We start from the raw sequence: 27875 nt of genomic DNA, 5'->3' as shown, positions 1-27875 counted from the left end.
ACAGGTATTCTCAAATGTATTAAAGGAAATTAAACATACAAAATACCTTAATTATACAACCTTTTTATTTAAGCTTCATTAAACAGTGCAGAGATTTTTCTTATAACAAAGACTGGAAGATTAGTCAGTGAGAAGTTTGGGGCTAGCAACCACATATCAAAAGCAACAAGCAATTGGGATTAGCCAGAACTAGCACAAGGTAGAGAACACTAACCTAGCCCAGGACAGGGGAGGCAGAGGGACATAGGAAGCTCAACACTATCACAAAAGAACTAAATCCTCATAGGAAACTAGCCTAGGGTGAAAACTTTGTACACTTCAAATGCAGAAACTCTGAAGGGGAGAACAGCCCCTGTGCCAGCTCTCTCCCTAAGGCTGCTCTTGCCTCTGTAGCTGGATGTTTATCATCCCACAGAGGAAGGTCACTTGGTCACGGGGAGCTTGTGCTTCTTTGATTAACTGGATATGACACAATGTCTAGGTGTCATACACTCAAAGCTAAAAAATAAGATAGTAGCTCTAAAGGAAACACACTAAACTCCACATTCCATCTCGTAGGAATGTATATTATGACCAAATGGCTTTTATGTAAGAAATAAAATATTAACTGAGCAGAGTTGTCAAGTCTACTTGGATCTCAGTTCTAGTAAGATGATTATAGAAAAGTAGTTGATGAAAGTAATCAAACTGTAAGACATGTGAAAATGTCAAGACGAAGATTTCTAACTTCCTGTCACCCAAATGGATTGCATCTATGTATGGAAAATGGTTTATCGAGAACTTGGCAGCTTTACTGAATGAAACCACTATTCAAGAAAGGCCAACCCTATGTCTGACTGATTCTTCAATGTCAGACAATTACTCACAACCAGACTTGGGGCTTAAGAATTTTTTTGAGATATGTATTAAGCAATTACTTGAGTCTCACCAGAAGACTTTATGTAACTCACCTGACACTACAGCTATCCTGAAACATCACCACAGCTGGGACCAGGAAAGGGTATTAACGGTCTCAAAAGAGTCAGATCAATGCATCATCATCCTGAGGTTTTCGATAACAGAGCTTTTTAAAAACTACTCCATTGCTACAAATTTTACCACAGACTGTTAGCTCTAATATTTCAAAATAGTCCAAAATAACTAAAACGTTAACCTTAATATAGTCAGTACTCTATTGCCTTCAAAACAGAATTAGTATTTTGGTTTACCCAAAAGTGTATCTTCACATTTTGACATTCAGTTCAGTATACAACCAAAAATCTTTAAACTATCTTCGTATATCAATACTGTAACAGGCCACTTTCAATTTTTATGTAGTTCCCACAGTTTATTTAATATTTAAAATGCAGTTAACAAAGTGCAGACATGTTACTATTGCTGTATCTTCCTCGTCACCTTATTTAGTAGGACGCAGTCATTTTCAAGGTTCCCAGTAGAGTAACAGTGACAAAGTGAACGGGCCCACTCCTTCCACCCCTACCCTCAATCACAAAGGGAAGAAAAACACAAAGTGAAAAGGCTAGAAATAAGACTTAGGGCCCAGGGAGAAGGGAACCTTAAATCATTAAGCATGGGAACACAGAAGACAGCTGTTTACACCCCTTTCATGCCACACAATAAACACTGAAGGAATAACTAAGGACTTCCTAATCAAAAACCTTTCAGGAAGCACCGGTGGACTTCTGGATTTGTTCCTTTAGAATCAAGATACTCTGCCTTTGCTCAGGAGGCAGCATGGCAATCTGGTCTGCAGTTAGCTGAAGAACCTGCATGATCAAAGCTGCTTTTTCTTGATCTTGTGGAGTTACCTGGCTTTGCCCAGGGCTAAAACTGCTAGGCTGGCCTCCACCTTGCTTACTCGCTCCTTGCATGCCTGCTCCCTGCATTCCTCCTTGCATGCCTGCTCCCTGCATTCCTCCTTGCATGCCTGCTCCCTGCATCCCTCCTTGCATACCTGCTCCCTGCATCCCTCCTTGCATGCCAGCCCCCTGCATCCCTCCTTGCATGCCTGCTCCTTGCATCCCTCCTCCTTGTATACCAGCTCCCTGCATGCCTGCTCCTTGTATACCTGCCCCCTGCATACTCCCTGCAGGATTTCCCACTCCTGCAATGTTTGGAACCTGTCTAGGTCCCTGAGGGCCACCCGCCCCCATATTAATGGGGCCAGGACCCTGGATTCCACCAGTCATCGGGCCTCTGGAAGTAGGGCCAGGGCCCCTCATCTCTAGTCCTCTTGCATCCATGCCTCTTGCTTCCATGCCTCTGGTTTCCATTGCACAGGTCTCCATTCTTCTCTCCATCCCTCGTGACTCCAAGACCTCAGTTTCCATGGGCCGAGTCTCCATCCCTCGAGACTCTCTTCCTCCTCTACCATCCATAGGCAGACCTCTTTGATCTATCATAGGACCTCTGGGCTCTCCAATTAGCATTCTGGGATCTGCTGCTAATGGCCCTCCTCTCATATCATGCGAAGGGCCACGGCTGTCATGACCATGGTGCATGGGGGGACCCTGGTGGGGTGGACCCATATAACCTCTGGGTTCCACTTCTCCAGTAACTGAGAGCAAAGTCCCTCCACGTGGGTCATTTGGAGCATCTCCCAGGAGTCCTCGAGGAGGTATGCCACCAGCAGGCATGGGTCCACGAGGCATTGGAGGTCTAGGATCTGACATCTGCATCTGTCCTCGCTCCAAGGGCACTGGACCAACCACTGGCATACCAACTTGTGGCTGCATTGCTCCTCCTGGAGTTAATGAACCAGGTCCAGGTCCAGGAACTGCGGCTGGTATTGGCCCCGGAGCTGGAATTCCTCCCTGTATAGAAGTCTGCATCAGAGGAGGAATGTCTTTCACAGGTCTCCTTGGCAAATGCTGAGGCTGAGGAGCTGGAGGATTCTGTTGGTTCAGCATAACATTAGGTCCGGGGCAGAGCCCAGGGGCAGCGGCAGGGACGGGACCTGGGCCAGGGCCAGGGCTGGGGCCCGGACCACCAGGGCCAGGCCCAGGGCCAGGCTGAGATTTGCCTGGAATCAGCGGTGTGACGTGTATCTTACGATGCAGAATTTTCAGTGCAATCTCTGGATCCATGATTCTCATCACCACCTGGGCTTGCAGCAGGGCATACGCCAGTTGTGGGTTCTGAAGCAGCATGTTTCGGGCTTCCTGGTGACTGTTTTGGACACACAACTTCATCTGCTTCATCAGCTCAAACATCTGCTCGGGGGGCAGGCTGGCGACCGCTCTAGTAATCGATTCTGGAGCATCTTCTGGATCAATAGGGTCCCCATAGGGTGAGTCAATGATGGGCGCTGCCGGGCCCAAGCTCTTTAACTCCTCCTTGTTCTTTTCACTGGCCGCATTGTCCACCCGAAGCGCTCTCCCGCTAAACTCTCGCCCATTGAGGTTCCGCATGGCACTAAGCGCAGTCTCCTGGTCTTGGTACTCGCAGAAGCCATAACCCTTGGGCTTTCCTGTCTCTCTATCGTATACGAGACGGAAACTGACAACGGAACCAACCTCCGAGAAAATGTCCTTTAACTGCTCCTCCGTCGCCTCATACGGAATGTTCCCCACGAACACTGAACGCAGTGACCGATCCATGGCTGGGTCTCGCACCGCCAAACTCGACATGATTCCGGCCGAGCACACAGCGGAGAGCAAATTCGTCCAAGAGTCGTCCTCTGGCGAACCACACTTCCGCTGGGTAACGGAAGCAGAAGTCAAACTTCGGACAGAAACCGTTCCGCTATAAGTCCATAGTTCCGCTAGGCCGCGGAAACCGCTTCCTGAGACCGGACTGATTTATCTAACGCCTTCCGCCTCCGGTCGCGCGCTCTTAGATCCGCGCCTGGTTACTGACAGCGCGTTTCCTTTCCATGATCCTATTGGTCAAATTTCTCAAGCGTCCCGCCCCCTCTTCCTGCCGTCACAGGATGCATCAGAACTGACCACATTAAAGATGGCCGCCCAGGCTTCACTGTAGTTACCGGTAGCGGCAGCTTTCCCGGACGATTGGGGCGGTTTTCTTTGCGTTCGACGAGCGGAAACCGCCAAACGAAAGCTGATTTAAGGCTTAATGTCTTCATTTCTGATACATGTGTTTTCACAGCTGCTTCCGCTTAGTAAAGAATATTTGAAATATTTAAAGTTATATTAAGGTTATGAGGTAAAAACATTGATATCTGTCCCTTAAAATTAAAACACCTCGGCAGGCGGCGGGGGCGCACGCCTTTAATCCCAGCACTCAAGAGGCAGAGCCAGGCGGATCTCTCTAAGTTCGAGACCAGCCTGGGCTAAAAAGCGAGATCCAGGAAAGGCACAAAGCTGCACAGAGAGACCCTGTCTCGAAAAACCAAATTAAAAAAAAATAATAATAATGTCCAGAAAGACAAACTAAAGCGTCTGTCAGCTGCAGCCCCGCCCCCGTGCTATGACTTGTTGAAAGTGTTCATAGGTGCAGGATCCTTTTAGGTTTTTCTCCATGTGCGCAGGCAGTTGCGGCGATCATTCCTCTCTACTAATATTAATCTACTTTAATGCTAAATTGGAATTAACTAAAAAGTTTGGCTTCGGGTTATGCATTAATTGAACTTATTTAACTTTTATTGTACACATTTAGGTAGCTGAGATTTTTAAATTTTTATTTATTTTTATTATTTTGAGTCAAGTTCTCTCTATGAGATGGAGTCTATGTACTCCTGGCTGTCCTGGAGTTCATTATGTAGATCAGGCTGGCCTCAAACTCACAGAGATTTCCCCTGCCTATGCCTCCCCAGTGCTGAGATTAAAGGCGTACTACTACCTGGCAACATATTTTTTATATTCGGTTGTCAATTTATTTAATAAGTCAAGATATCAGGTGTACTAAAATTATTTTTGTTGTCTTAATGCAAGGTTCCACTGCAGCCCAGGTTGGCTCGGAATTCGCTGTGTATGTAGTTCAAGCTATCCTCCAATTTTTAGTCCTCCTGTGTGCCCTGTATGCTGGGATTAAAGGCAAGCACCACAAGCCTTGTTCTTACCGGACTGGTTTTCATAGAAAAACACATCAATCAAACAAAACATCTGAAGCCTGTGGGATTATCCTTCACACTTATCACTGTTAAAGACTGTCAGCTTAGTCCATTGTAGAAATGGTTTTAAACTCTTGCTCTGAGCATCCGCCTATCAGTCATACTAAAAAATAAATGCCCTAACTAAAAACATAGGCATTTTCAACAAACAGGATTACTGGCGAAATCACCCAAATCTCTGACAGATCTGGAAAAAATGTGGTATTTACAGCAGGGAGGTCACACAAGTCGGGAATTACCAGAATTTGGGAGCCTACGAAAGACTGAGCCTCGATGTCAGTGTAGAGCACTATACCGACTTGCAGGCCACCCTGGGATATGTGTCAGACTTCCTCCCCAAATGGTTTTAGCTATTTCCAGAAATTAAATTTTATATAATACTGTAAAAATTATTCTCTCTCTCTCTCTCTCTCTCTCTCTCTCTCTCTCTCTCTCTCTCTCTCTCTCTCTCTCTCTCTCTCTCATTTTTCGAGACAGGGTTTCTCTGTGTAGTTTTGGTGCTTTTCCTGGATCTCGCTCTGTAGACCAGGATAACCTCGAACTCACAGAGATTAGCCTGGCTCAGCCTCTTGAGTGCTGAGATTAAAGGTGTGTGCCACTGCCGCCCAGGTGAAACTACAGTCTTTATGAGTCTATAAATGGTATTAAAATATTAAATCAAAGAGTCACCATAAACTGGCATGCTGGTTCATACCCTTAATCCCAGCCCTTGAGACTTCCCAGACAGCCTGCTCTACACATCTAGTTCCAGGCTAATCATGACTATACAATGAGACCCTAAAAAGATAAATAACTAAATAAAATTTAAAAAGCATTCATTATGGATTAAGTAGACCAATTCTAGATATATTCATAAAATATTTTGAATAGTTTCAGGCACTTTTTTACTCTTCATGCCGAGAATTGACTTGAGGCCCTCAACCTTATTACTAGGGACTTTTTTTTATTTGTCTTGGTCTCTCAAAGAATAACCAAAACACTCCACAAAAATTTCCTTAGTCCCTCCCTTTTCCTGTAGGTTACAAATAATTCCTTTTCCCTTGGATGCAAGAAATTCCTTATCTGGACCTTTTTGTTGGTAGCAATTCATTTGCCATTTTAGTAGAATTTTGATTTGCATCCATAAAATAACTGAAGGAAATATGTAGGTCTTTTTAATCTGTTGACCCTCTGCCTCATTATTTCTTATTTCATAAATACCTTCCCTAGCCGGGCGGTGGTGGTGCACGCCTTTAATCCCAGCACTCGGGAGGCAGAGCCAGGTGGATCTCTGTGAGTTCGAGGCCAGCCTGGTCTACCGAGTGAGCTCCAGGAAAGGCGCAAAGCTACGCAGAGAAACCCTGTCTCGAAAAAACCAAAACAAAACAAAACACCTTCCTAGCACTGTCATAGAGAAGTGTGAAGACGGATCTGTTGGAACCATTTCTCTGCGTGAGATTTGTGTGCCGTTGTATCAGACCCACCAGGAAACAGACACCTCAAAAATGAAAGTTTTCCACATCTCTCATAACAGAAATGCGTTTTCCTGATGCCTGAAGGTAACATTAATGCAGGCCATCGTTGGAGAGCTCCTCCACTACCAGGAGACGATCATATCATGCATACGCAGATAGATTGACATGTACAGATACTGTGTTTTGCTTAGTTTTCACCGGTGTTCTCCTCAGACCCCAGGGTGAAGCTGAATCCGTGGAGTTCCTGTTATTTCATTTGTTGAATTCAGTGTGTCTTTAGAGTTTCAGAACTAACAAAATCGTTTAACTTGGAAAGAAATAAGAGGCATTAAATAACACAGTCCAAGTTGTAAAGGGCTGCAGCCAGGCCTGTATTTTATTTCTATTATTTTATTCCTAGGTCAATGATAATTCTTCCAGGATACTCTTTTTAAGAATTGGATACATGATGAAGTATCTAGAAATGGAATAAAGCAATCTAGAAAGATCTAGATTCCTAAAGGAGCCTTCGTGGTAGAAGTGATATTGAGAGATGGTTCACAGTCTAATGTAGATAAATAGAACTGAAATGATTCAGGCAGCAGCTACCATTGGCCAAGCTATGAAATTGAGATTTTGTATTTTTTATGACCTAGAAGCAAGCTAAGATGGATAGTGGCCATACATTTCGGAAAGGTAAATCATGAAAACAGTCGTGATAGTAGAATCAGCAGACTTCTTTTTTTCCTCCTGAAAATGAACATAGACTAATAGCAGAGGCTCAGGAACACCAATCTCTTCACATTGGCTTTCCAGCTGAGCTACCCTTTCAATCCTTGTCACCCAAGTGTAACACCCTCTAATGTGGCTCCATTTTTACTACTCATCCCTCATCACTTTGTGTGCTTTTTCTAGCCGACCCATTCACTTCATTTTTACATCATATGCAGTTTGCTTTTCTAGCCCCTGGCTTCGGCCCATACTGCCCCTCTCTTTATGATTCCTTCATTTCCCACTTCCCAGTCCACCACATTTAAGCTCTGGTTCTTCAATGTTCACCTCAATGTCTTTCCTACTGAAAGCAGCAGTATGAGTTTGGTGGCCATGTATTAGAGTTGTCTTTGAGTTAGGTAGTCACAGTGCCTCGATTAATAGCTAATTGGAATTGGGCACAGAGATATTAATGAGTTTCTCTAACTATCACAGGCAACAGTTTTGCAAATGCCACTTGAATAAAAAAAAAATCAAGCTTGAAAATAATCATTCTACTCGGCGAATGGCCCACGCAAACACAGTAAGAGGCAAAGCTACAGCCTGAAAGCGGGTCTCTTGAAATTAAGCTTCCTATTGCTCAATTAATCTAGTAGTCATGGGTGACTGAGGCCTGGGCACAGCCTCCATTGGCCTTTTTCCTGATTACCTCTGAGTGTTACTAATTGCAATTTTGATACGACAATCAGTGCTATGGCAACAGATGGACTGTAAGTATGAAGACTGAATTAGTTGAAAAAAAAGTTTCCTTTTTTCAACTGATAGGGCCAACACAAAACCTCACATAAGGCTTTTTAGAAGTATGCAATCACATAGGTAATGAATTCATTTCTGTAACAGAGCCTGGATTTCTCAGGCCCCAAATTAGGCTGATCTGAGAGATGATTCCCCCCCAAACTTGTAATACATTTAATAGTAAAAGAGCATAGAAGGAAGTAAATAGTAAATTCCATTCACTTATGATTCATTTTTGTTACATGAATTTACATGAATTTGGGGCTCTGAGAGTATACCACTGCACAGCTACAAGTCAAATGGAGCCAAATGTTGTGTATTCCAACACCATTCTATTGATAGGTAAGGAAATGAGGCATGAGAAAAGCAAGGGCCTGGACCAGAATCAACTGCCAACTTACTGGCATCATTTACATTGGGTCTAGATTGTTAGTCTATGCCATGCAGTGTTCACAGGTAGTAGGATGTAGGAGATTTGACTTAAGACTTTAATCTTAGACTTGGGTTGACAGGAAATCTTGCATTCTTGGACAAATTACTTCTCGTTACTCCCACCTTGGAATCTTTCACATGAGACTACTATCACCTGTGTTGGATTGTTGTGAAGAATACTAACATTTATTTTATCATTTCTCATTATATTATATTATTAATCTGCAGTTTTATATAATGGTAGTATGCAAAGCAGAGCTTTAAGTGAAAAGAGGTACAAGTCTTCCTTATTCTAATGCTGTTTTGAGATGTACATCATTTTTATCACTGAAAGGACTGGATTTGATGAGCCAATGGTCTGTGGTTAGATCATTTTATTTATTTATCTATTTATTTATTTATGGTTTTTTGAGACAAGGTTTCTCTGTGTAACACCTCTAGCTGTTTTGGAATTCACTCTGTAGACCAGGCTAGTCTCAAACTCACAGAGATCCACCTGCCTCTGCCTTCTGAGTGCTGGGATTAAAGGCATGCACCACCACCTCCTAGCAGATCATATTATTTTAAACATATATACAGACAACTTTATGATGCATAACAGTCATTTGTTGTTCTAAGCATGCACATTTGTAGCTGAGAATGGATCGGTTTTCAGGCTCAATCTCATAGACACTTAAGTGAGAGTTTACTAATCATATTGGTGTTTATGAGGTTCTTTTAATGAAGCATGTTCTCTTCAATATTTGGTTAGCTACAATTCCATTTAGTCATTTTTATTAAATGGGCTTGTGTGAACTTTGACAATGGATGGAGTGCACAGACTCCTCCAACATTGCCTTGGTTTACTACCTATTTGAAATGCAGGGCCATGTTCAAACTGTCTTTAGATGGTTCCTTATGAGTAGGCACTGCCAGACAACCCTAAGTATTCAATCATTGGAAGGCAGGACTGCTTGGACAAGAAGCAGAACTCCCCATTCTTGCTTATTATTTTCTGTGACCAGAATAGTCAAATAAACAACTTCAAAGAAATGTTTGAACTACGCAGTTCTCTTCATAAATTGGGGCAGTATTTCCCTTTTGAGGCGCTGTGAGCCTAAGAAGGAACCTATCTTGTCCCCCAAGTTATGGGAGAGTGGCCTTTCTGTAGCACTTGGTTGGGGGGCAGAGTTAAAAACATCACCAACAGAACAACAGAGTGACAGGATGTAGTTTGAACTCCTTATCACAGCTGAATGCTCCCCAAAAAACATTACTTCAGGAGTGCCAGTTTACATTTGTCTTATTACGCTAGACTCCTGAGAGCTGAAAATTATGCTAAATGTAAAATGTAGTGCATATAGGAAGGTCACAGCAAGCAGTCCACTGCAGCTACAGAAAGGAGCGACCACTGGGGGGTATTTTAATACTGTCTCATGACCTGTCTGTCATATGTCAGTCTGGTAGGGGTGCTGTGAGAAAAGACCACAAACTGTGTGGCTTAAGAACAGAAATGTATTTTCTTTTCTTTTTTCTTTTTTTCTTTTCTTTTTGAGCTGAGGACCGGTATTTTCTTGCATAATATCAAAATGCCAGCAACCTCGCTTTCCCATGAGGCTGCCCTTGAACTGCCGCCTCACCTGGCCTTTCTTCTGGGTAGGCAGAGCACTAGAGCGTCTGCCTTATAGGATGTTACATCAAATTAGATCGGCTCTCTGTGCTTATGGCTGCATTTAACCTTAGTTGTTGCTAAGCTCTAACATGAGATATGGTCACTGTGGTGATATATATTGTGTCAAATAAAGTTTGCCTGAAAGATCTAAGAGGCAGAGAGCAAGCCACTAGTTCTTACCCCTACGGAATCCTCAGTTTCAAGAGAGTGAGCTCCTGTTGCCTCACACCTTATATATTACTTTCTGTGTCCTGCCATATTACTTCCTGGGATTAAAGGTGTTTGTCTTCCCAAGCAAAGGCATGAGGTCTCAAGTGTTGGGATTAAAGGTGTGTGCCACCACTGCCTAGCTCTGTTCCCAGAGTGGCCTTGAACTCACAGAGATCCAAACAGATCTCTGCCCCTCGAGTGATAGGATTAAAGGTGTGTGCCACCACTGCCTGACATCTATGTCTAATTTAGCTGCTGGCTTTGTCCTCTGATCCCCAGATAAGCTTTATTGGGGTACACAATATATCACTACAAGTCGCAGTAGACATTAGGTCTTCAAATATCAAATGGGGGGGGCAGTCACAAATAAATGCAGAACAGTGAATAATGTTGATATCTTTAAGAAGAGAAGGAAAAAGTGTGTTCAGGCTTTCATGTTCCATCTCCCAGCCCCCAATCTGTGTGTGTATGTTTGTGTGTATGACTGTGTGTATACATGTGTACATTAATATGTGTATGTATGTATGTTTGTGTATGTGAATGTGTATACATATATACATGTGTGAATATGTATGGGTGTGTGTTGTCCTTCTTTCCACCCTCTTTTCTTTGCACATTTGTGCTGGTTCTTCTGTGTTGGAGAACCAGATCTCTCTGTTTTCTCTCCTCTCTTCATTGCTGCTTCCGTTCTCTGCTGGGAGAACGTAAGTGCCACAGTGCCACATGTTCTCTGATGTCTGCCCATTAGTTCAGTATGGCAAGGGGGCTGGGTCCAGGGGTGAAGTGGGACTCTGCCCCACCTCTCCTGCTGCAGGAGAGATTAACCAATGCACAGAGTGCCAAGAGTTCATGTCCCTTGTCTGTGGAGTCACAGAGAGGTCCGGGGCACGAGCTGGGGTCCAGAGTGACACCTATTTTCAAATACAGATTTTTTTTCAATGAATTTGATTATTGGTGCAGTAGTACTGGTAACGGATGAATCCCCATGGACCATGGATTCCAAAAGTAATTGTTGTTGACAAACATCTGTAACTCCACACATGAAGGTAAAGGACCATACACATAAAAGAAAAGATTTTTAAAATAAATGTTTAGTTCATAATGCACGCTCTTCAAAAAACACACACTGTATATGATGTATGGCTTTATTGAAGTTGAATATACATTAAAAACCCCACACTCCTCCATCTTTTGTCTAAAAAAGATTGATTACTCTATTCTTGGCAGTTTAATGGCACAGCAATAAACAGTGACAATGATTCCATTATTATCATCTTGGGCACAGTCTGGTGACATTTAGGTTGAAATAGCTGTGCCCACTTTCCCAGCTGGCAGGACAATCGGGAACTTCTTCTCCTTGGCCTCCAGGTGTTTGCCAACTCCCCCCAGGTTGGAGGAAACAAAACAAGTCCCTGCAGGGAGAGCAGGAAGTGCAAATGACCTATTCCTCCCGTGCTTAGTCTTTTGTTAGTCCTGAAAATGGAATTGTGTGTGTCAGCCCAAGGCCCTGAGGGGGCCAGGGCAGAGAAGTTGGTACCTGCAGGGAGGCTAAAAACAAAAGTGCAAAATCTCCTCTGCCTATTTAGTGGTTTGCAATCTGCTGCCCAGGTCCCAGGACTGGGTAATTGTTGCCATTCATTGTCACCAGCAAGACTTCCAAAGAGAGGCCAGCTTCCAAGGAATCCTCCTGAGAGCAGGTGTCTGCAGTTGGGGAGGTGGAGATGGGGAAAGTCAGGAAATGCATGCACTCCCATCCCTGTGAAAACTGACTTGAAGCATTTCAGTTAGGGCCTGAGAAACCATCAGGGTGCTGTTGCTCGGCAGCCCTTGTGACCACTCAGTGTACCCATGCTATGTGGAAGGCAGTACCTAGTGGCCCCTGATATGGGAGCTAAAGTGTGAGCCAAAATGCAGTGTTCACTAGAAGCTTCGTCTTGTTTTTCCTCTCGGATTCTCACTGAAGATTTATAATGTGCAGGTCCAAGTTTGTAGCAGAGGAACAGCTGTGCCTGTGAGGATTTTCTATTCTGTCAAGATACAGGATGTGAGCAGACAGTTTCCAAACAGAATTGTGATTTGTTTGATTTCCTTAGAGGTATACAGAAAATGAAAACGGAACTGGTGTGTATCTGGTGACTCTTGCTCAGGTGAAGATGAAAAGGGATTTCTTTTCTTTATCTTTCAGTGAAGCATTGTGACTTCTCTTTGTCATGCTAATAATCTCATGCCACATGTCCCGATGGTCACTGATGACTTCCTCCTTAAAACCCGGGCAGCTGTGATGGTGCCTGGCACTTCCCATTACCTAAACAGAGGACTTATGTGCTCTCTTAATTTAACTCAGGATTGGTAGTTCATGACCAGACTTGACTACAGAGTAAGAACATGCCTCAAGAACAAAAATAAACAAACACCAAACACCCAAGGAAGCTAGCTGGATGGGGTAGTACATGCTTGTAATCTCAGTACTGGGGGCAGAAACAGGATTGCCATAAGTACCAGGTCAGGCTGGCCTACACAGTAAGTTGGGGTTTATCCAGACAGGGCTACATAGCAATGCTCTTCCCACTTCCCCTCTTCTCTTCCCCTCCTTCACCTCTGATTTTATGACTTACTTGAAAGGAGAACACTGGGGGAATGGCAGAGGTGATTTTATTACTTCTGTTGGGTTTCTTTTTTCTTTTTGGTGTGTGTGTGCCAATGTGCTGTAATTGGGGGTGGTGTGTTCTGAACCCCACCAACATTTGTATATTAGATCATTATAAAGTTTTAATGCTTAGTCAAAATAATATTTGGAAAATTAGTATTTTAATACAGTTTATAACAGTTTCATTACACAACTGTCTTTTGTAAACACAGGCTCCAAACACTGGTTAATATTCTTCCTTGGATCTGATTGATGTGAAACCAAAGGATTCTTATTAGAAGGGCAATGTAATGTGGTGAACTAAGTGCTTTCCAAATGATTGTTGGTCCTAACACTATCATTAGAGGACTTAGTGACAGATGAACAAGTTGAGCCATGCATAGGTGAATTTGCCCATGGTTAGACAAGAGACAGAGCTGGGATATGCTTGTGAGCAGTTCCACTAAAGGAAACAAAAATCCTAAAAAAAAAAAAAAAAAAAAAATCAAAACAAAACTGACTTGCTTTTTAAAAAAAAAAAAAATAATAATAATAATAATAATAATAATAATAATAATAAATGTGAGGTTCTCTCCCCAAGGAAAAATTCTGTTAAATTTCACTAGCAGCCAAATCTCCCAGTATGTCCTACTTCTCAGCTGCTTCTCTGTTTGTCAGAAAAAGAAAATGCAGCATGAAACAGATGGGGAGAGACTGTGAAATCAGTGACCACATGACAGAACCCTGAAAAGCACTCGCAAAGGTTGGCTTTGTCATTTTTACTAAGGCACTGACACCAACTGCCAGTCACATAGGTGATTTAATAGACACCATTTAGATAATATATTATTTTGCCAAGAAAATGCATTGCCACGAGTTCTTTCCTAAGCTTTGGTGGCTGCTTACTTATAAAAACTGACTGCCTAGGAACTGTAATTTATTTCACACAGGGGAAAAGTAGATCAGAGATGGCTATTAATTTAAGCTGTTTCACACTGAAGCTGTCACGCCAATGAAAGAAATGCATATAGACTAAAATGTGTGACTGCTTGGTAAAAAGAAATACATAAAATGGCAAAGCTCATGTTTGGAAGTTGAAAAGCCATCAGTTACAAATAGGGTGTTAAAACGAATTCAATGTTTTCTAACTTTAAAGCCAGAATGACAAATGAGAAAGCATTCTGTAGACTCTAAAACATTATACACACCAGCCTTGTGTAGGTTTATGTAACACAAAGGATTGTGCTGTGTGTTAGAATAGGGTCAGCAGGCCAGAGATTTCACTATCTGTCTCAAGAAAAAGACAACCAAACAGTATTTATAATCCCAAATGTTACCAAGAATCTAGACAAGAGCTACTTCAAGCTCAGAGTTCAATGTTCACTGTGACTTTCCATTCTTGCGCTTAAATTATGCTTATCATATGGGTGGCCATGCTTCTCTCTGTGCAGAGAAATGAGGTCACAGACCCCATGAATACACCACGGGAGAGACAATCATCCTCAAGCTGAGGACCAAGGCACATTTACAACAGAGAGCGGTGTGAAAGAAAGAGAAATGATGAAAAGGATGTGTTTTGGAGGAAGAAGGATCTCTCTCACTTTGAAAGATAGAACACATACAGAATGCAAGAAAATGATATAGAGAGATAGATACCGGTGTAACAATTTTATGAGTTTTAGTGGGTACCCTCCTCTCCCAAACCCTAAAGAATACATATACCAGTGCATGGCCAGGTCACCTTCTTGTAGTCACAGAGAGACTCAGCCACCGCTCTTCTATTCTAAACTTGGATTAATAGTTCTGGTACTTTGGAAGGTGTATCAGAACTGGTTGTTTTTTTATCAATTTAGCACAGGCTAGACATATCTGGGAAGAGGGAATCTTTTTGGTTTTACCATTCATTTATTTACTTATTTGAGACAGGGTCTCTCTATGTAGCTCTGGCTTGTTCTAGTGCTTGCTATGTAGACCAGGCTGGCCTCAAACTCATAGAGATCCACTTTCCTCTGCCTCCAGAGTGCTGGAATTAAAGATGTATCATCACAACCAGCTGGCAGAGGAAATCTTTTTTTTTTTTTATTTCATTTTTGGTTTTTCAAGACAAGGTTTCTCTGTGTAGTTTTGGTGCCTGTCCTGGAGCTTGCTCTGTAGACCAGGCTGGCCTCAAACTCACAGAGATCTGCCTAGCTTTGCCTCTCGAGTACTGGGATTAAAGGCATGTGCCACCACCGCCTGGCAGCAGAGGAAATCTTAATTGAGAAAATACCTCCATAAGACTGATCTGTAAGCAAGCCTGCAGAGCTATTTTTTTGATTGATGATTGATGGGGAAGGGCCCAGCCCATGGTGGGTATTGCTACCCTAGGGCAGGTGGTCTTAAGTTGTATAAGAAGGCACGCTGAGCAAGCCTTGGGGAGCAAGCCTATAAGCAGCATTCCTCCATGGCCTCTACTGCTTCCAGGCTCCTGCCTTGAGTCCCTGCCCTAACTTCCCTGGATGATATAATGCAAACAATAAGATGAAATAAGCCTTCTCCTCTCCAAGTTGCTTTTGGTTATGGTGTTTTATTACAGCAATAGAAAGCCCAAGACAGAAGGTTTTATTCATTCTTGTAGTCATAAAATACTGGCAAACAAAATCCTATCAGCAATCAATCAGGTAAGTAATTGTATTTATTAATACTACATATTATAAAAATATACTTTCCTTTGTATAATTTCATGTACACACTTTTAAAATGAGAGAAACCCATATGTGCTCCTGTAGATATATTTCAATAAGAAAAGTAATAGATAGGGCAGTGTTTTTATATAACCCCAGTCTTTTTTTAATCCCAACCTTACAGCACTATGCTTATGTGCACTTAGATGCTTTGTATGAGCTGTTGCTTGGTAGGTTCATAAAATGTTTCACAAATATATCTCAGACACTTGTACAAGTAGTGAGACCAGGACACAGGTCAATAGAGAGGTTTTATTTTTGTGACACATTTTTTATTGCTGTCAGACTATATCTACTGTGTTCTTTACCTATCACCCCCATGAAAGTTCCATTATATATGTTTTAGAGCATATTTTGAAGTTACTAGATTAGTTACTATTAACAGTTAAAGTTACTATTTTAGAAATACTCTTGTACGAAGTCATCCAAGTTAAGATACTTGGGTCCTCCCTAGGAACTTTAAAGGGAAAACTCAATACAGATTCTTGAATTTGTGTTTGTTATATATATCTGAAGCCAAGCCCTCAGGAACTCTGCAGATTTCACTCTGAGAGAGACACCATTTGAAAACCTTTGCTACTGTTTTCTTTATGGAGAAGGCATCCATGTGTTTGATAATGTCACTGCTCAATGGAATCATTGGTGATCCAACAATCTATGACATGAACAGTTGTTAAAATAGCAGCATTGTTATCTTTGCTGTGAGCAGTTTTAGGTCCTTTATCTTCTTGTTTTCTCATATTTAAAAGAAGTGGACATTACATCCACTGGGCTTAGCTAGACTCTGGAGGGTTTTATATGCTCTTTCCAAATGTTACTGCCTAAGAATATAGAGGCTTTGCCCCGTGGCTGGTGAGCATCTCCCACTAACAGATACTGTCTTATAATCTCTGCTCTGCAAAGTGATGTACCCTTATGGCCGCGTCTCCTGGTGAATGAGACACTCTCTTTGTTTCTCTCCCTACCACTTCCTGCCCTGACTCTTCACTTCTTTTCTGTTTGAATCTCCAGCCCTGCTGGAATGCGAGGGAATTTGCTTTCTGCAACTTTTGTCCTCAATTAGAACTTCAACTGGGCTATTAGGCAGAAAAACTGGCTCTTCCATTTTGCATCCAGGCTTCTTGTAATTGCTTTGGAGAATATTTGAATGACTTTTTATGTTTTTAATCTTACAGTTAAATAATAATCTCTGCCTAGCCAAATCCATGTCGCAAAAGAAGTCATGCTTCTGTGTACTCACTGTAACGCCTCTGTGTGGTCTTTCGGTTTTCTGAGACCTAAATGCCTGCACATGTTTTTGGTTTGTTTGTTTGTTTTGTTTGTTTGTTTTTACAATATTCTACTTAGTCGCTTGGAAAAGAGCTGCCTGGTCACTGATCTGGATAAACCCAGTATTCCCAGAACAAATGTGGAGATAACCTCTTGGTTTCTAGGAGTTTCCTTAAAAGGGGGTGGGAAAACAAGCATATTATCTATTTCTGTGCCGTTGCTGTCATTTATTGAGTTGCCAAGGCAACGAGCTGGTAACAAGATAACTGTGTCAATCAGTATAAATACAACTTGTGACTTTTTAACCCTAAAAAACAAAACAGAAATATCATTCAATTAATTGCTCTCTGTGTTAACCAGTGTGGTTTTTGCTATTTGAAGGACTAGTGTTTTTCTCCCAATTTCCAGCGTGTAATGAGAAAAAGACTTTGCTATGAAAAAGATACTTGTACTGTTTTCCTGTTGATTGATACCCATTATGGAACTGGAAATGCTGTACATGTCACTCGCTTGTTCTTTACAAAATATCAGCCACAGCTACAATGCAGGAAGCCCAAATGAACTTTGAATTAAGAAAAATTCCCATTTTATAAGAATCTTCACATTAAATGAGTGTAAACATGCAAATACAGGATCTCTCAAGTTATTATTATTTGGCTCTAGTGGTTAAGGGCTCAAACTCTGAAGAAATATCATTCTTTGCAAAGGATTCTGATTAATCAAGCTTGTGTATATGTTTTTTTTTCTTCTATATCTCATAGTAGAAGCATCCCAAGGCCTGTCTGATTCTTCAGATTCTATTCTTACACCTGTTTCAGTAAAAATACTAGCTAAAGATGAGTATAAAGAATTCTAAGATATAGGTATTCAGCTATGGAGCTTGCTTGTTTAGTAGCCTTCATATAATGAAGGATGGCCATACTTTTTGTAATTTTGGAGAAGAGGATAACAGCAACTAATTGAATATTAACCATGGCTATACACAGAAACATACAGACTTTGATTAAGAATACCTTTTTTGGGGGAACTTATTTGTTCAAAGCAAAAGTATAAAGCAAATCGAACTCTAAATCTCAAATTTCCAATTAATTTCTTTACTAACTAGCTCAGGACAATTTTACATTCTTGAAACCTAATTCCAAGCTGGCAGTTAGTTCATCATGGAGTGGGAGGGAAATCCATCAGCCTCGTCTCCACTGGTGAGGTGCAATGAATCTAAGAAGGCAAAGAAGCAACAATTGATGTAATAAAGCATACCAACTTCCAGATCAAGATAAGTTCAGGACATTTGTATTGGTCACTAACAGTTCCACCAGAAAAAGCTTCCAGAAGACATTCTTGAGACTCAAAGTATGGCCAGGAGCTAACCTGAGTAAGAAGAGATGGATACTATTTTAGGTAGCAAGACAGGCTGTATTCTTGCAACCCCATCACTCAGGAGGTAAAGGCAGGGAGCAAGCTAATCTAGAGGCCAGCATGTGCTACATAACCCGAGCTATGCAAACAGAGACACAGCCAAAAACCAAGCAGAATATTTCCTGCAGTGGAGAATGTACAGGCCAGGGTCAAAGCGAGCCTGGCATTATAAGCAGACTGGACACTCCTAGATATTCTGAGACATTAGACTTGGTAACTCACAGTACTAGTTGGAAGGATGAGAAAGCTGAGCCTCCACACTGTGTGGTGTTGGTTGTCTTCCTACCATTTTCATACCTCTTAGTGTCAGATTTGTACTCACAAATACCAAAGGCTTATGATGGACCTAAAACAAGTGTTTTCTTGCCAGATTTCTGGTTTCTTTTTCCTGTTGTTGTTTCTTGAAGTAACTGTAGGACAGGCTTTCTTATAAATACTGATTTCTGCCAATGTGGGCTTCCTATCCTTTTGGGGGCAGAGGCAGAGTGGCAGGCCCTAATGAAAGCATTAGTAACAGCAAGATTCCAATTGGTTCTTCCCATAAACATGAAGGTACCATGAAACAAGTTGCCTTTATCTGAAAATAGGACAGATTATGTGAAAGGAAGCAGATGGAAGGCACACCACATGTGGCCCTTCTTCCTAGCTCTCTGTCCATTCTTTCTTTTCATTCCTGGGTGTACATGAGATCAGAGCAATGGATTAAGAACATTGTCAGCAGCAGAGAAGACTGGGAAACCAAGGAAACCATTTGTCATAGTAAATGAGGGGACACAGAAACAGGAGGGCAGCTAATTACTTTTTAAACCTAGTCACTGTACTGACCGAATACACATGCACCTTTTGGTTTAGATAATAGGCAAATCTCTAAATTGAAGCAGGAGACTGATGGTTGTAAAGTCAAAAGGGAAACATCTTTAGAAATGAAAAGATAAGGAACCTATGATCAACACCATGGGCAACAAATTACAAGCTATTGTGTCACTGAAATTTCAAGTTTTCATTGCTCCCTGCCTTGACTGTTACAACATTTTCCTTGATCATCTTCTGGTCTTAGGTGTATTTTGTCTCTCCTTCATTTGTTTGTGTCTTGTATAATATTAGAGGGACCAGCCTTAATATTATACATCCCAGGGGCTCAGGAGAGAGAACTACTAACGGCGAGGACTATTTTCAGGAAATAGAATCTCAGCACACACAGCTCTATCGTCCACTTGCTTTAATTCCTCTGGCATAACATCCTTTATACACAGCTTCAGTTCTGTTCTCATGTCTAGCTCCTTTCTTGCCTGATTTCTCTCTATATTTATCTACTGTCCCCTCTATGTTCAATCTTAATTCCTTCATCTAGTTCTGTCCCTTCTAGGTTCTCATCTATCTAGTTCTTTCTCCTATCAGCTCCTCTCCTGTCTCCTTCTCTCTCATCTGGCTCTTCCTCATGTTCTTCCCCATCTGGCTCTTCCTCATCTTCCATCTCGTTCCTCTTGTCCTCTCTTCTAGCCCTTCAATCTAGTTCTTCCCCATCTCAGTTTGTTCCTCTCAAATTCTTACCCATCTAGTTCTTCCATCCTCTTCTCTCTTCTCTCTTTTATGCCCTGGAAGTCCCGGTATATATAGCGAGGGTCTGAGCTAAATTGTGTAAGGCTATTACTTAACGTCCACCTCTCCTAGGCGGTTTCTCCTTGTGGAATTTACCGTAAGTCAGGAGACTTGCATGTGGGCTGTTATCATTGTTAATCCACCTGGGACTAACAATGGGCGCCCACCTGGGTGGTGTTTCCTGTAGTCCTTGAAAGTGGCTAAGGGAGATAATCTGATTCCAGAGAAAGCCTTTCCTGAGGCTGTTCTCCAAATACCTGGAATGTGTATGTCCAGAGAGTGATCAGTCTACACTGTTAGTCCTTCTTAGGGGAAAGTCAATTGGAAAAACTATGAAGGCACACATGATTTTCATAACAGAATACAGCTGATATATAACAAGCCAAGTAACACCAAAAACTCCTGGGGATTTGGCTTCCTCTGGAGGAATTCCATGATCCCTCCAGGTAGTGACTTTGCCATAACCAGCTGAGTTCTTATGATATATTCCTGCGGCCCGCAGCATTTGTGCATACATTCATCAGAATTTATTATCTCTGATGCCTGAAGCACTGCTTGCGAGGGCTAGGGTGTGGTGATAAGTTCTTGTTCTTTTTGTTTTGAGACAGGGATTCTATGTAGCCCTTACTGTCCTGGAACTCACTATGTAGACCGGGCTGACCTCAAACTCACTGAGATTCAGCTGCTCTGCCTCCTGAGTTCTGGGATCAGCGGCATGCAGATAAATATCACATGAAGGCTTTCTTCAGTGCACGAACCTTGCATCTTCCAATAACATCTGTCACTCACTGAACTGATATATCGTCACCACAATCAGAATCATTTCCCTATCATCTCAATTTGTCTATGTGAAATACCAACTCCATCAACCAACTGTATATGCTCTGCTGAATTTCCACTCTGTAATTTTTAAGCATGTAATTTGACATGGTGTGTTTTTTCCAGAGGCCATCTTTTTATTTCTTAGAGTGCCTTTTAGCTGTAAGCGCATGCACTTTTTGCCTTGCCTTCTTTGGGGCGGGATTATACTTTAGAGTTTTTATATCAATGCAATCACTATTATTAAATTATTAATGACATCATTTTCGGTTCTGGCTATTTGCCATCAGAACTTCCTAAAAGGTTTCATGTGATTTTTATTATTATTAGAACTCAAACTATAACAATTCACTTTTCTTTTGGAGGTTAACATACCTGCTTTATCTGGTAAGGAGAATATAAAACATAATCCCTACTCTCAAGGAACTCACTGCCTAGCTATATTTATTTTATGTTAATATTCACTAGATATATATATATGTTGTTGGTTGGTCTTTGGTCTTTTGCTCTTTGGGGGAGCCTGCCACCCAGCTTACAAATAAATCACACACAGAGGCTTATTCTTAATTATAAATGCTTGCCTTAGCTTGGCTTGTTGCTTGCCAGCTTTCCTTAACTTAAATTATCCTGTCTGCCTTTTGCCTCTGGGCTTTTCCCATTCTCTTACTTATGTAAATCTTATTCTTACTCTGTGGCTTGCTGTGTAGCTGGGTGACTGGCTCCTGGAGTCCTCCTCCTTCTCTGGCTGCCTCTCTTCCCAGATTTCTCCTTCTATTTATCCTCTCTGCCTGTCCTTTCTCTTGCCTTGCTATTGGCCATGTGAAGCTATAGTGTTCAGTGAGTTAGGTTTTTAAATGCAGGTTATTTTTTTTACTTATTATATTTTTGGTTTATGATGCTTTTTTTTTAAAGAATGTAACCCAATGGTAAATTGGGGAACATGTAATAGTTCTCTCTGATTTTGTGGTATTGATTCTTTCTTCTATATTACAATGGCCCTTAGTGAAAAGTTTAAATAAGACACATATTCAAAAATCTGTCTTATTAGAACTTGATTAATTAATTTCAGTATTTACTGTTGATTTTAGTTAATATGATGACATTCTTCACTAGAGTCTTAACTGTTGGCAAAACATAGCTGGCATTGCTAAATATTTCACTTGCTCATTTACTTGGTATCTTATGTTATAAACACATGGAGCAAATGCTAACGGCACATGGATAAATGTTATTTCCTGGCTACTTCTTTGCTTTATAAATTATTGTTGAGGTAGTCCTGTTGCTTATTATATTGACTGTATTTTATAGCTGTTTCCTTTTAGTATACTACCAATGAACTAAGTGGTCATGTCTTGTCTTGAGTACATGGAAGTTTCTTTGAAATTTTCATTTCTGGAAATGTGTGCTCATTTATTTACAAGCAAATAGCAAAATTCTATAAATCATTTTTTGAAGTCAAAAGAAAAATCACAAGATCCAGCTTTCAAGAGACTTACCAGCTGAGGGAAGATCAAGAAGACACGTACTACCCTACAGACTATCTTTCTCATGATGTTATTGTAAAGATTCAGCTATTACATAGACTGCATCTAGCACATAAAAAGTATGATGTGTTATGGTTTCAACAATGTTCCCCACAGGATCATGTGTTTGAGTCTTTGGTCCTTAACTAGTAAAGCTATTTTAGAAGCCTGTGGAACCTTTGGGATGCGGGACATAGCTGAAGGAAGTGATTCTGTTGGGGATGGGTCACACTTCCTGTCCTTTTCTGCTTCCTGATCTACCCAAATGTGAGCAAGGAGGCTCATATGCCTACCACTACAACTTAGAGCCAGGGGAGTGATTGCAATTGTGCCTCCTGATGGAAGCATTCTTCCCTGGATTAGTCCCTGTATTACTGTTCTTATGACCAAATACCTGACATCCATTAAGGAGAACAGAATCCATGGATACAGTCACAACATGCCTTGCTTAGTGTATGTTTAGTGAAGAAAACAATTGTTAACATGGAACAATTACTCTATAAGAAAATTTTATTACCTAAAATGTATTGGGTTGCAGTTTATATGAAACTGCCCATTTGCCCTATGCAAAGGAATCTCTTAAATTTTTCATACTTTTCTTTTTCTTTCTCTCTCTTCTTTCTTTCTTTCCTTCCTTCTTTTTCCTTCCTTCCACTTTCTTTTTCTCCTTTCTTTCTTTCTTTCTTTCTTTCTTTCTTTCTTTCTTTCTTTCTTTCTCTCTCTCTCTCTCTCTCTCTCTCTCTCTCTCTCTCTCTATATATATATATATATATATATATATATATATATATATATATATATATATATATATATATCTTTGTTATTTTTGAGACAGGGTCTCATTATGTAGCCCTGGCTGGCCTGGAACTCACCATGTAGACAAGGCTGGTCTTGAACTCACAAAGATTTGAATTCCTCTGCCTTCTGAGTGCTGGGCTTAAAGGCATATACTACTATGCCTGGCATAACTTTCCATACTTTTCTGTATTTCATATACACATTCCACTTCATGCCCTTGTTCAGAACTTGGCTATGACTGGATGAAAGACATTCCAGGGAAAATCAACACCTATCTGCAGTTGGAAGTTTCTGTCCCAAAGCCACTCTCGAATAACCACTCAGAGACTTAATATTAATTGTAAATGCTCAGCTAATAGCTCAGGCTTCTCACTAACTAACTCTTACATTTAAATTAACTCATAATTTTTAATCTACACTTTACCACATGGCTTGGTACCTTCTCTCAGCATGGCATGGCCATCTTGCTTATCCCCGCCTCTGCCGGTGACTCCTGACTCTCTGCCTTTCTTCCTCCCAGCATTCTCAGTTTGGTTCTCTCACCTAACCTTATCCTGTTCGTCTATTGGCTAGTCATCTTCTTTGTTAAGCCAATCACAGTGGCAAATCTTCACAGTGTACAAAGGGATTATTCCACAACACCTGTCACTCACTAGGGTTTATTATTTCTAGAAATTGGGTGAAGGGATGGGTTTGTCTTTCATTATGAAACACTTTAACCAAACAGTGAAGTAGTCAAGTTGGAGGAAAACCGCAAATACAGAGGCCAGGGCAGGCTCAGTTTTATAACCAGCAGTTAAAAAACAGAAGGAGGCAGGGTGGAGAGATGGCTTAGCGGTTAAGAGCACTAACTGCTCTTCCAAAGGATCCCGGTTCAATTCCCAGCACCCATAGGGCAGCTCACAACTGTCTGTAACTCCAGTTCCAGGGGACCCTCACACAGACGAAACACCAATACACATAAAATAAAAATTAAAAAAATTAAAAAAAAAAAAAAAAAAAAAAAAAGAACCGGGAATAAGAGGCAGAGGCGCAGTCACGTATTTTTCACTCGCCCCTTGCACTGCACATGCAAAGCCCCCTCCGCTCTCCACACAGTCCTCCAGTGTCGCATTAATACGGCTAATGAGCGCACACTGGCACACAGTGATCGCCCAGCCTCCACATGACAGTTCAGTCTTGGCACTCATTCCGCAAGGTTTGGTACTCGCACTCCTCCTCCCCGACCCCCCATTTTTGGAGTTCATTAGAAATTTGGGTGAAAATGCAAACTAAGTGCAGGGAGGAAGTGAATTTTAGTCGTGATAAATTAGAACCGATGTTCCCAGATAGTGAATAATATAAATTGTAAATCAAAAGAAAAAAAGTCCAGCGTTAGAAATAGAGATTAGAGACTCAGGAACTGTCTGGTTCCTAGGGCTGCCTCCCTAAGGGTGTGCCCCCAGGCAAGGACACAGGCCTCTAAGCTGAGAGCAACAGTAGTTCAAGTCCCAAGCCTCCAGCACCGCATCGCTTTGTGCCGCCTCATGACTTCGACTGTTTCGTTTGTTACAAAGGCTCTGGCCTTCAAAAGTAATGAAATGCAAAAGACATGAATGACAGTGGGGAAATTTACTTTTACTGATGACTGAGAGGAAAATGACTACAAATCACACCTTTAAGACTTTGACCTTGCTGTGCGTTAGTCATGTGAAATAGGAAGGGAGTAAAGGTACCTTTTGTGGGGGCAATGGGGGCGGAAATAGTTGAGGAACTCCCATGGTTTGTCTAAAGCAGTCATGAATGTGCGTGTATGTATAGACTGTACGTACCATATGTAAGTCGTGTGTGTACAGTGATAGACTTAAATGTGGCGTTTGTGGGACTGTTTAATTTTAACAAATTATTGTCCTTCGATATTTCTAAAAATCGTACAACCGATTAAATACACACAGATATATTGGGCACAAAATTATTGTTATTTAAATTCTGGCCACAATCTATGACCCACAGTTTGCACACAAACTAAATCAACCCCTTCTTGCCCTGTGGGCTTATAAACTACACTCTCCTAAGAGAAAATTAAATTCACTACTCAAATACTCAATTTAAATAGGTAAATAGATATATTGTTTAAAAAAAAAAAAAGCTCCAGTATGAATCTATTTAACCTTTAAAAAGTTTTTGTCACAGTTTTGTTTTTTTCCTGAGACAGGGTTTCTCTGGGTAGCCCTGGCTGTCTGGGAACTTGCTCTGTAGACCAGGCTGGACTTGAACTCAGAGATCTGCCCGCTTATGCCTCCAGTGCTGGGATTAAGGGCGTGTGCCATCACCTGCTGTCATAGTCTTATATCAAATGTTAATAATTTTTCATTTAATTGGTTTGGGCAGAAATTTTGCCAAAGTAATAAGATTAGTAGGAAAAGAGCATCCTGAATTTGTGTCTGTAACTTTGTCTAGGTTGAGGTTTCCGTGTCAGCTTGAATAAGCAGAGATCATCTGAGAAGAGGGAACCTCAACTGAGAAAACGCTTCCGTAAGATTGACTTATATGCAAGTCTGTAGGGCATCTTCTGGATTGGTGATTGATGTGGAAGGGCCCAGCCCACTGTGGGCACAGCAGCCCTGCTCAGGTGGTCCTGGAGTGTGTAGAGAGCAAACTGAGCAAGGCAGGAAGAGCAAGCCAGGAAGTCATGTTCCTCCCTGGCTTCTGTTGGTTCCTGCCTTGAGTGTCTGCCCTCACTTCCTTCAGTGATGGAGTGTGACCTGAGTTGTAAGCAAAAAAATCCCTTTCCTCTCAAGTTGCTTTTGGTCATGGTGTTTTATCACAGCAATAAAAACCCTAACTAAGACAGACTCAATTTAAAATGCTTTATTAATTATATGGGCTAGGAGCGGGAGGTGTGGTTCAGGTCATAGAATATTTGCCTACCATGTTATCCCAGCACAGCATACACCAGGAAGATCAGAAGTTTAAGATAATCCTCTGCTACATAAGGAATTCCAGTATGAGACTACTGGGCTACGTGATACACCATGTCAAAGGGAAAAAAAATGAATTAAATGAAATCCAACAAACTCTTAGTTTAAAAAAAAAAAATGAAAGCATAGTGGTATGTGAATTTTTAATATTTCCCAATTCTTGGTACTTTTCATGCAAATTATCATTAGGGGCTGTGATTTTAAAAATATTTCCTCGCCAGGTGGTGGTGGCGCATGCCTTTAATCCCAGCACTCGGGAGGCAGAGGCAGGTGGATCTCTGTGAGTTCAAGGCCAGCCTGGACTCCAAAGTGAGTTCCAGGAAAGGCACAAAGCTACGCAGAGAAACCCTGTCTCGAAAAACAAAAAAATGAAACAACAACAACAAAAAAAAATTCCTCAAGCTTGAGCAGAGTTGGTAGTCCTGAAGAGGGAGGCACAGGGTTGAAAAAACTTAGCAGCTAAAACTTTTCAGACGTCCCCCTAAATATTATCCACTGCCCGGGAGCAGACAAGTTCAGTGTATGAAGTTTTAGAGGGATGCAAACACAGCAGAAGTGATTTGTGCATTTATAATATCTTGAGTCATCAGCTACTAAAAACATAAATTCGAAGCCAATTCTGGAAGCTGAGGGAGAGCCCTAGAGTACTTGTAGGATGGTTAGGACACTCTGCTGAGGAGACGGCTATAATCTTTCGCCCAGCATTCTCCTTGATGTCACTAATAGACAGGTAATCTGAGATTTACTGTTGTCTTGTATTTGTTTCTTCTTTAAGAAACAGTTGAAAGGCAAGTGAATGATTAGTGATCATCCTATCTCTCTCAAGTGTCTTTTGAATTTGCAGGCTAAACATCAAGAGAGTCTGTCTTTGTTGAGGAGGGTTTGATAAAAGCATGAATTCCATCAACAGGCTTAGGAGGGGCTTTGGACTTACAGGAGCAAGCCGCTATAAGCAAATCAATATGATCTCCCTTCTCTGTGCCTCTAAAGTTTAATTCCTAGTATTTGTGATAGTTTTGGCATACTTAAGTTAAAGAGTATTAAATTTTGAGATTTTTTTAGAAAGACAAAATGCCTTATACTCCAGCTATTAAACAATGTCATTTACTGCATTTAATCCTAGGCATCCTAATGAGCAGAACTTTCCAGCGAACAGATTCCCATGACCAGCTTTAAAAACATTTTTATGATTATTTTTAATATTTTCTTTTTGTCATTTGAAGTCTTGCCCCTAGAATTTAAAATCGTGGTTGCTTGCTTATAGTAGATTACAGTACATCCTTTGTAAGTTGCCAGAGTTGATACAATCTCTTCTCCTGTCTTACAACTCTTAGAGGAGATCAGACATGCATTTAAAAATGTTTAAATGTGCTGGGTAGTCATGACATTGCATCTGTTTAGATATCTATTTAAAACATAATTAGAACTTGTAGCACACTACCAGACAATTCTCACTTCATTGGTCTCTGAAAATACTTAACATGTCTTCTTTCAAACTATGATCGAATGGTCAGGGGATTAATTTAATGTTATTTTATTTTAGTTGTATTTCAGATATCATTCATAATCTGACAGGCAGACACTCAGTAAGTCCTTGTTGAATAATAACTGAATTTGGCAGTCACAGAGGAGTGTCATAGCATGTTTTTAATTATAAATCTTTAGAGAGGCTGTCCTATACAAAGAAATCTGCTTCCTTCTTAGTTGAAGGATGGTGTTGACAAAATGTATCACCCTAAGAGGGAATCACTAGTTTTTAACCAGAAAATTGCAGGCATGAATTCAAGTAAGTCCAAGGTGTAGAAACACTGACTTCTTCAAAAGAATGAATCTGCAGCA

General features: G+C 41.2%; 2 protein-coding genes across 6 annotated transcripts in view; one reads left to right on the top strand and one right to left on the bottom strand.

Annotated features, from left to right (window-relative positions):
• The window catches only part of Prkg1 (protein kinase cGMP-dependent 1), a 1181731-nt gene that overhangs the window by 656020 nt on the left and 497836 nt on the right, over positions 1 to 27875 (top strand). The gene's annotated exons all lie outside the window — the stretch shown is intronic.
• Positions 44 to 3915, bottom strand: Cstf2t (cleavage stimulation factor subunit 2 tau variant). Of its 2 annotated transcripts, XM_076564266.1 has the most exons (2): positions 1955 to 3891; positions 44 to 1900 (listed from the first exon to the last, which is right to left on the bottom strand). In XM_076564266.1, the coding sequence occupies exons 1-2, from the start codon at positions 3627 to 3629 to the stop codon at positions 1662 to 1664; spliced, it is 1914 nt and encodes a 637-aa protein (XP_076420381.1). In that variant the 5' UTR covers positions 3630 to 3891; the 3' UTR covers positions 44 to 1661. The 2 variants fall into 2 exon arrangements, with proteins under 2 accessions (XP_076420381.1, XP_076420377.1); XM_076564262.1 differs by having other exon boundaries at positions 44 to 3915.

This window comes from Peromyscus maniculatus, chromosome 1 (genome assembly GCF_049852395.1).
Source record: "Peromyscus maniculatus bairdii isolate BWxNUB_F1_BW_parent chromosome 1, HU_Pman_BW_mat_3.1, whole genome shotgun sequence".
Lineage (NCBI taxonomy): Eukaryota > Metazoa > Chordata > Mammalia > Rodentia > Cricetidae > Peromyscus > Peromyscus maniculatus.
Note: the sequence above shows the minus strand (reverse complement) of the source record. Positions and strands in the feature narration are given on the sequence as shown.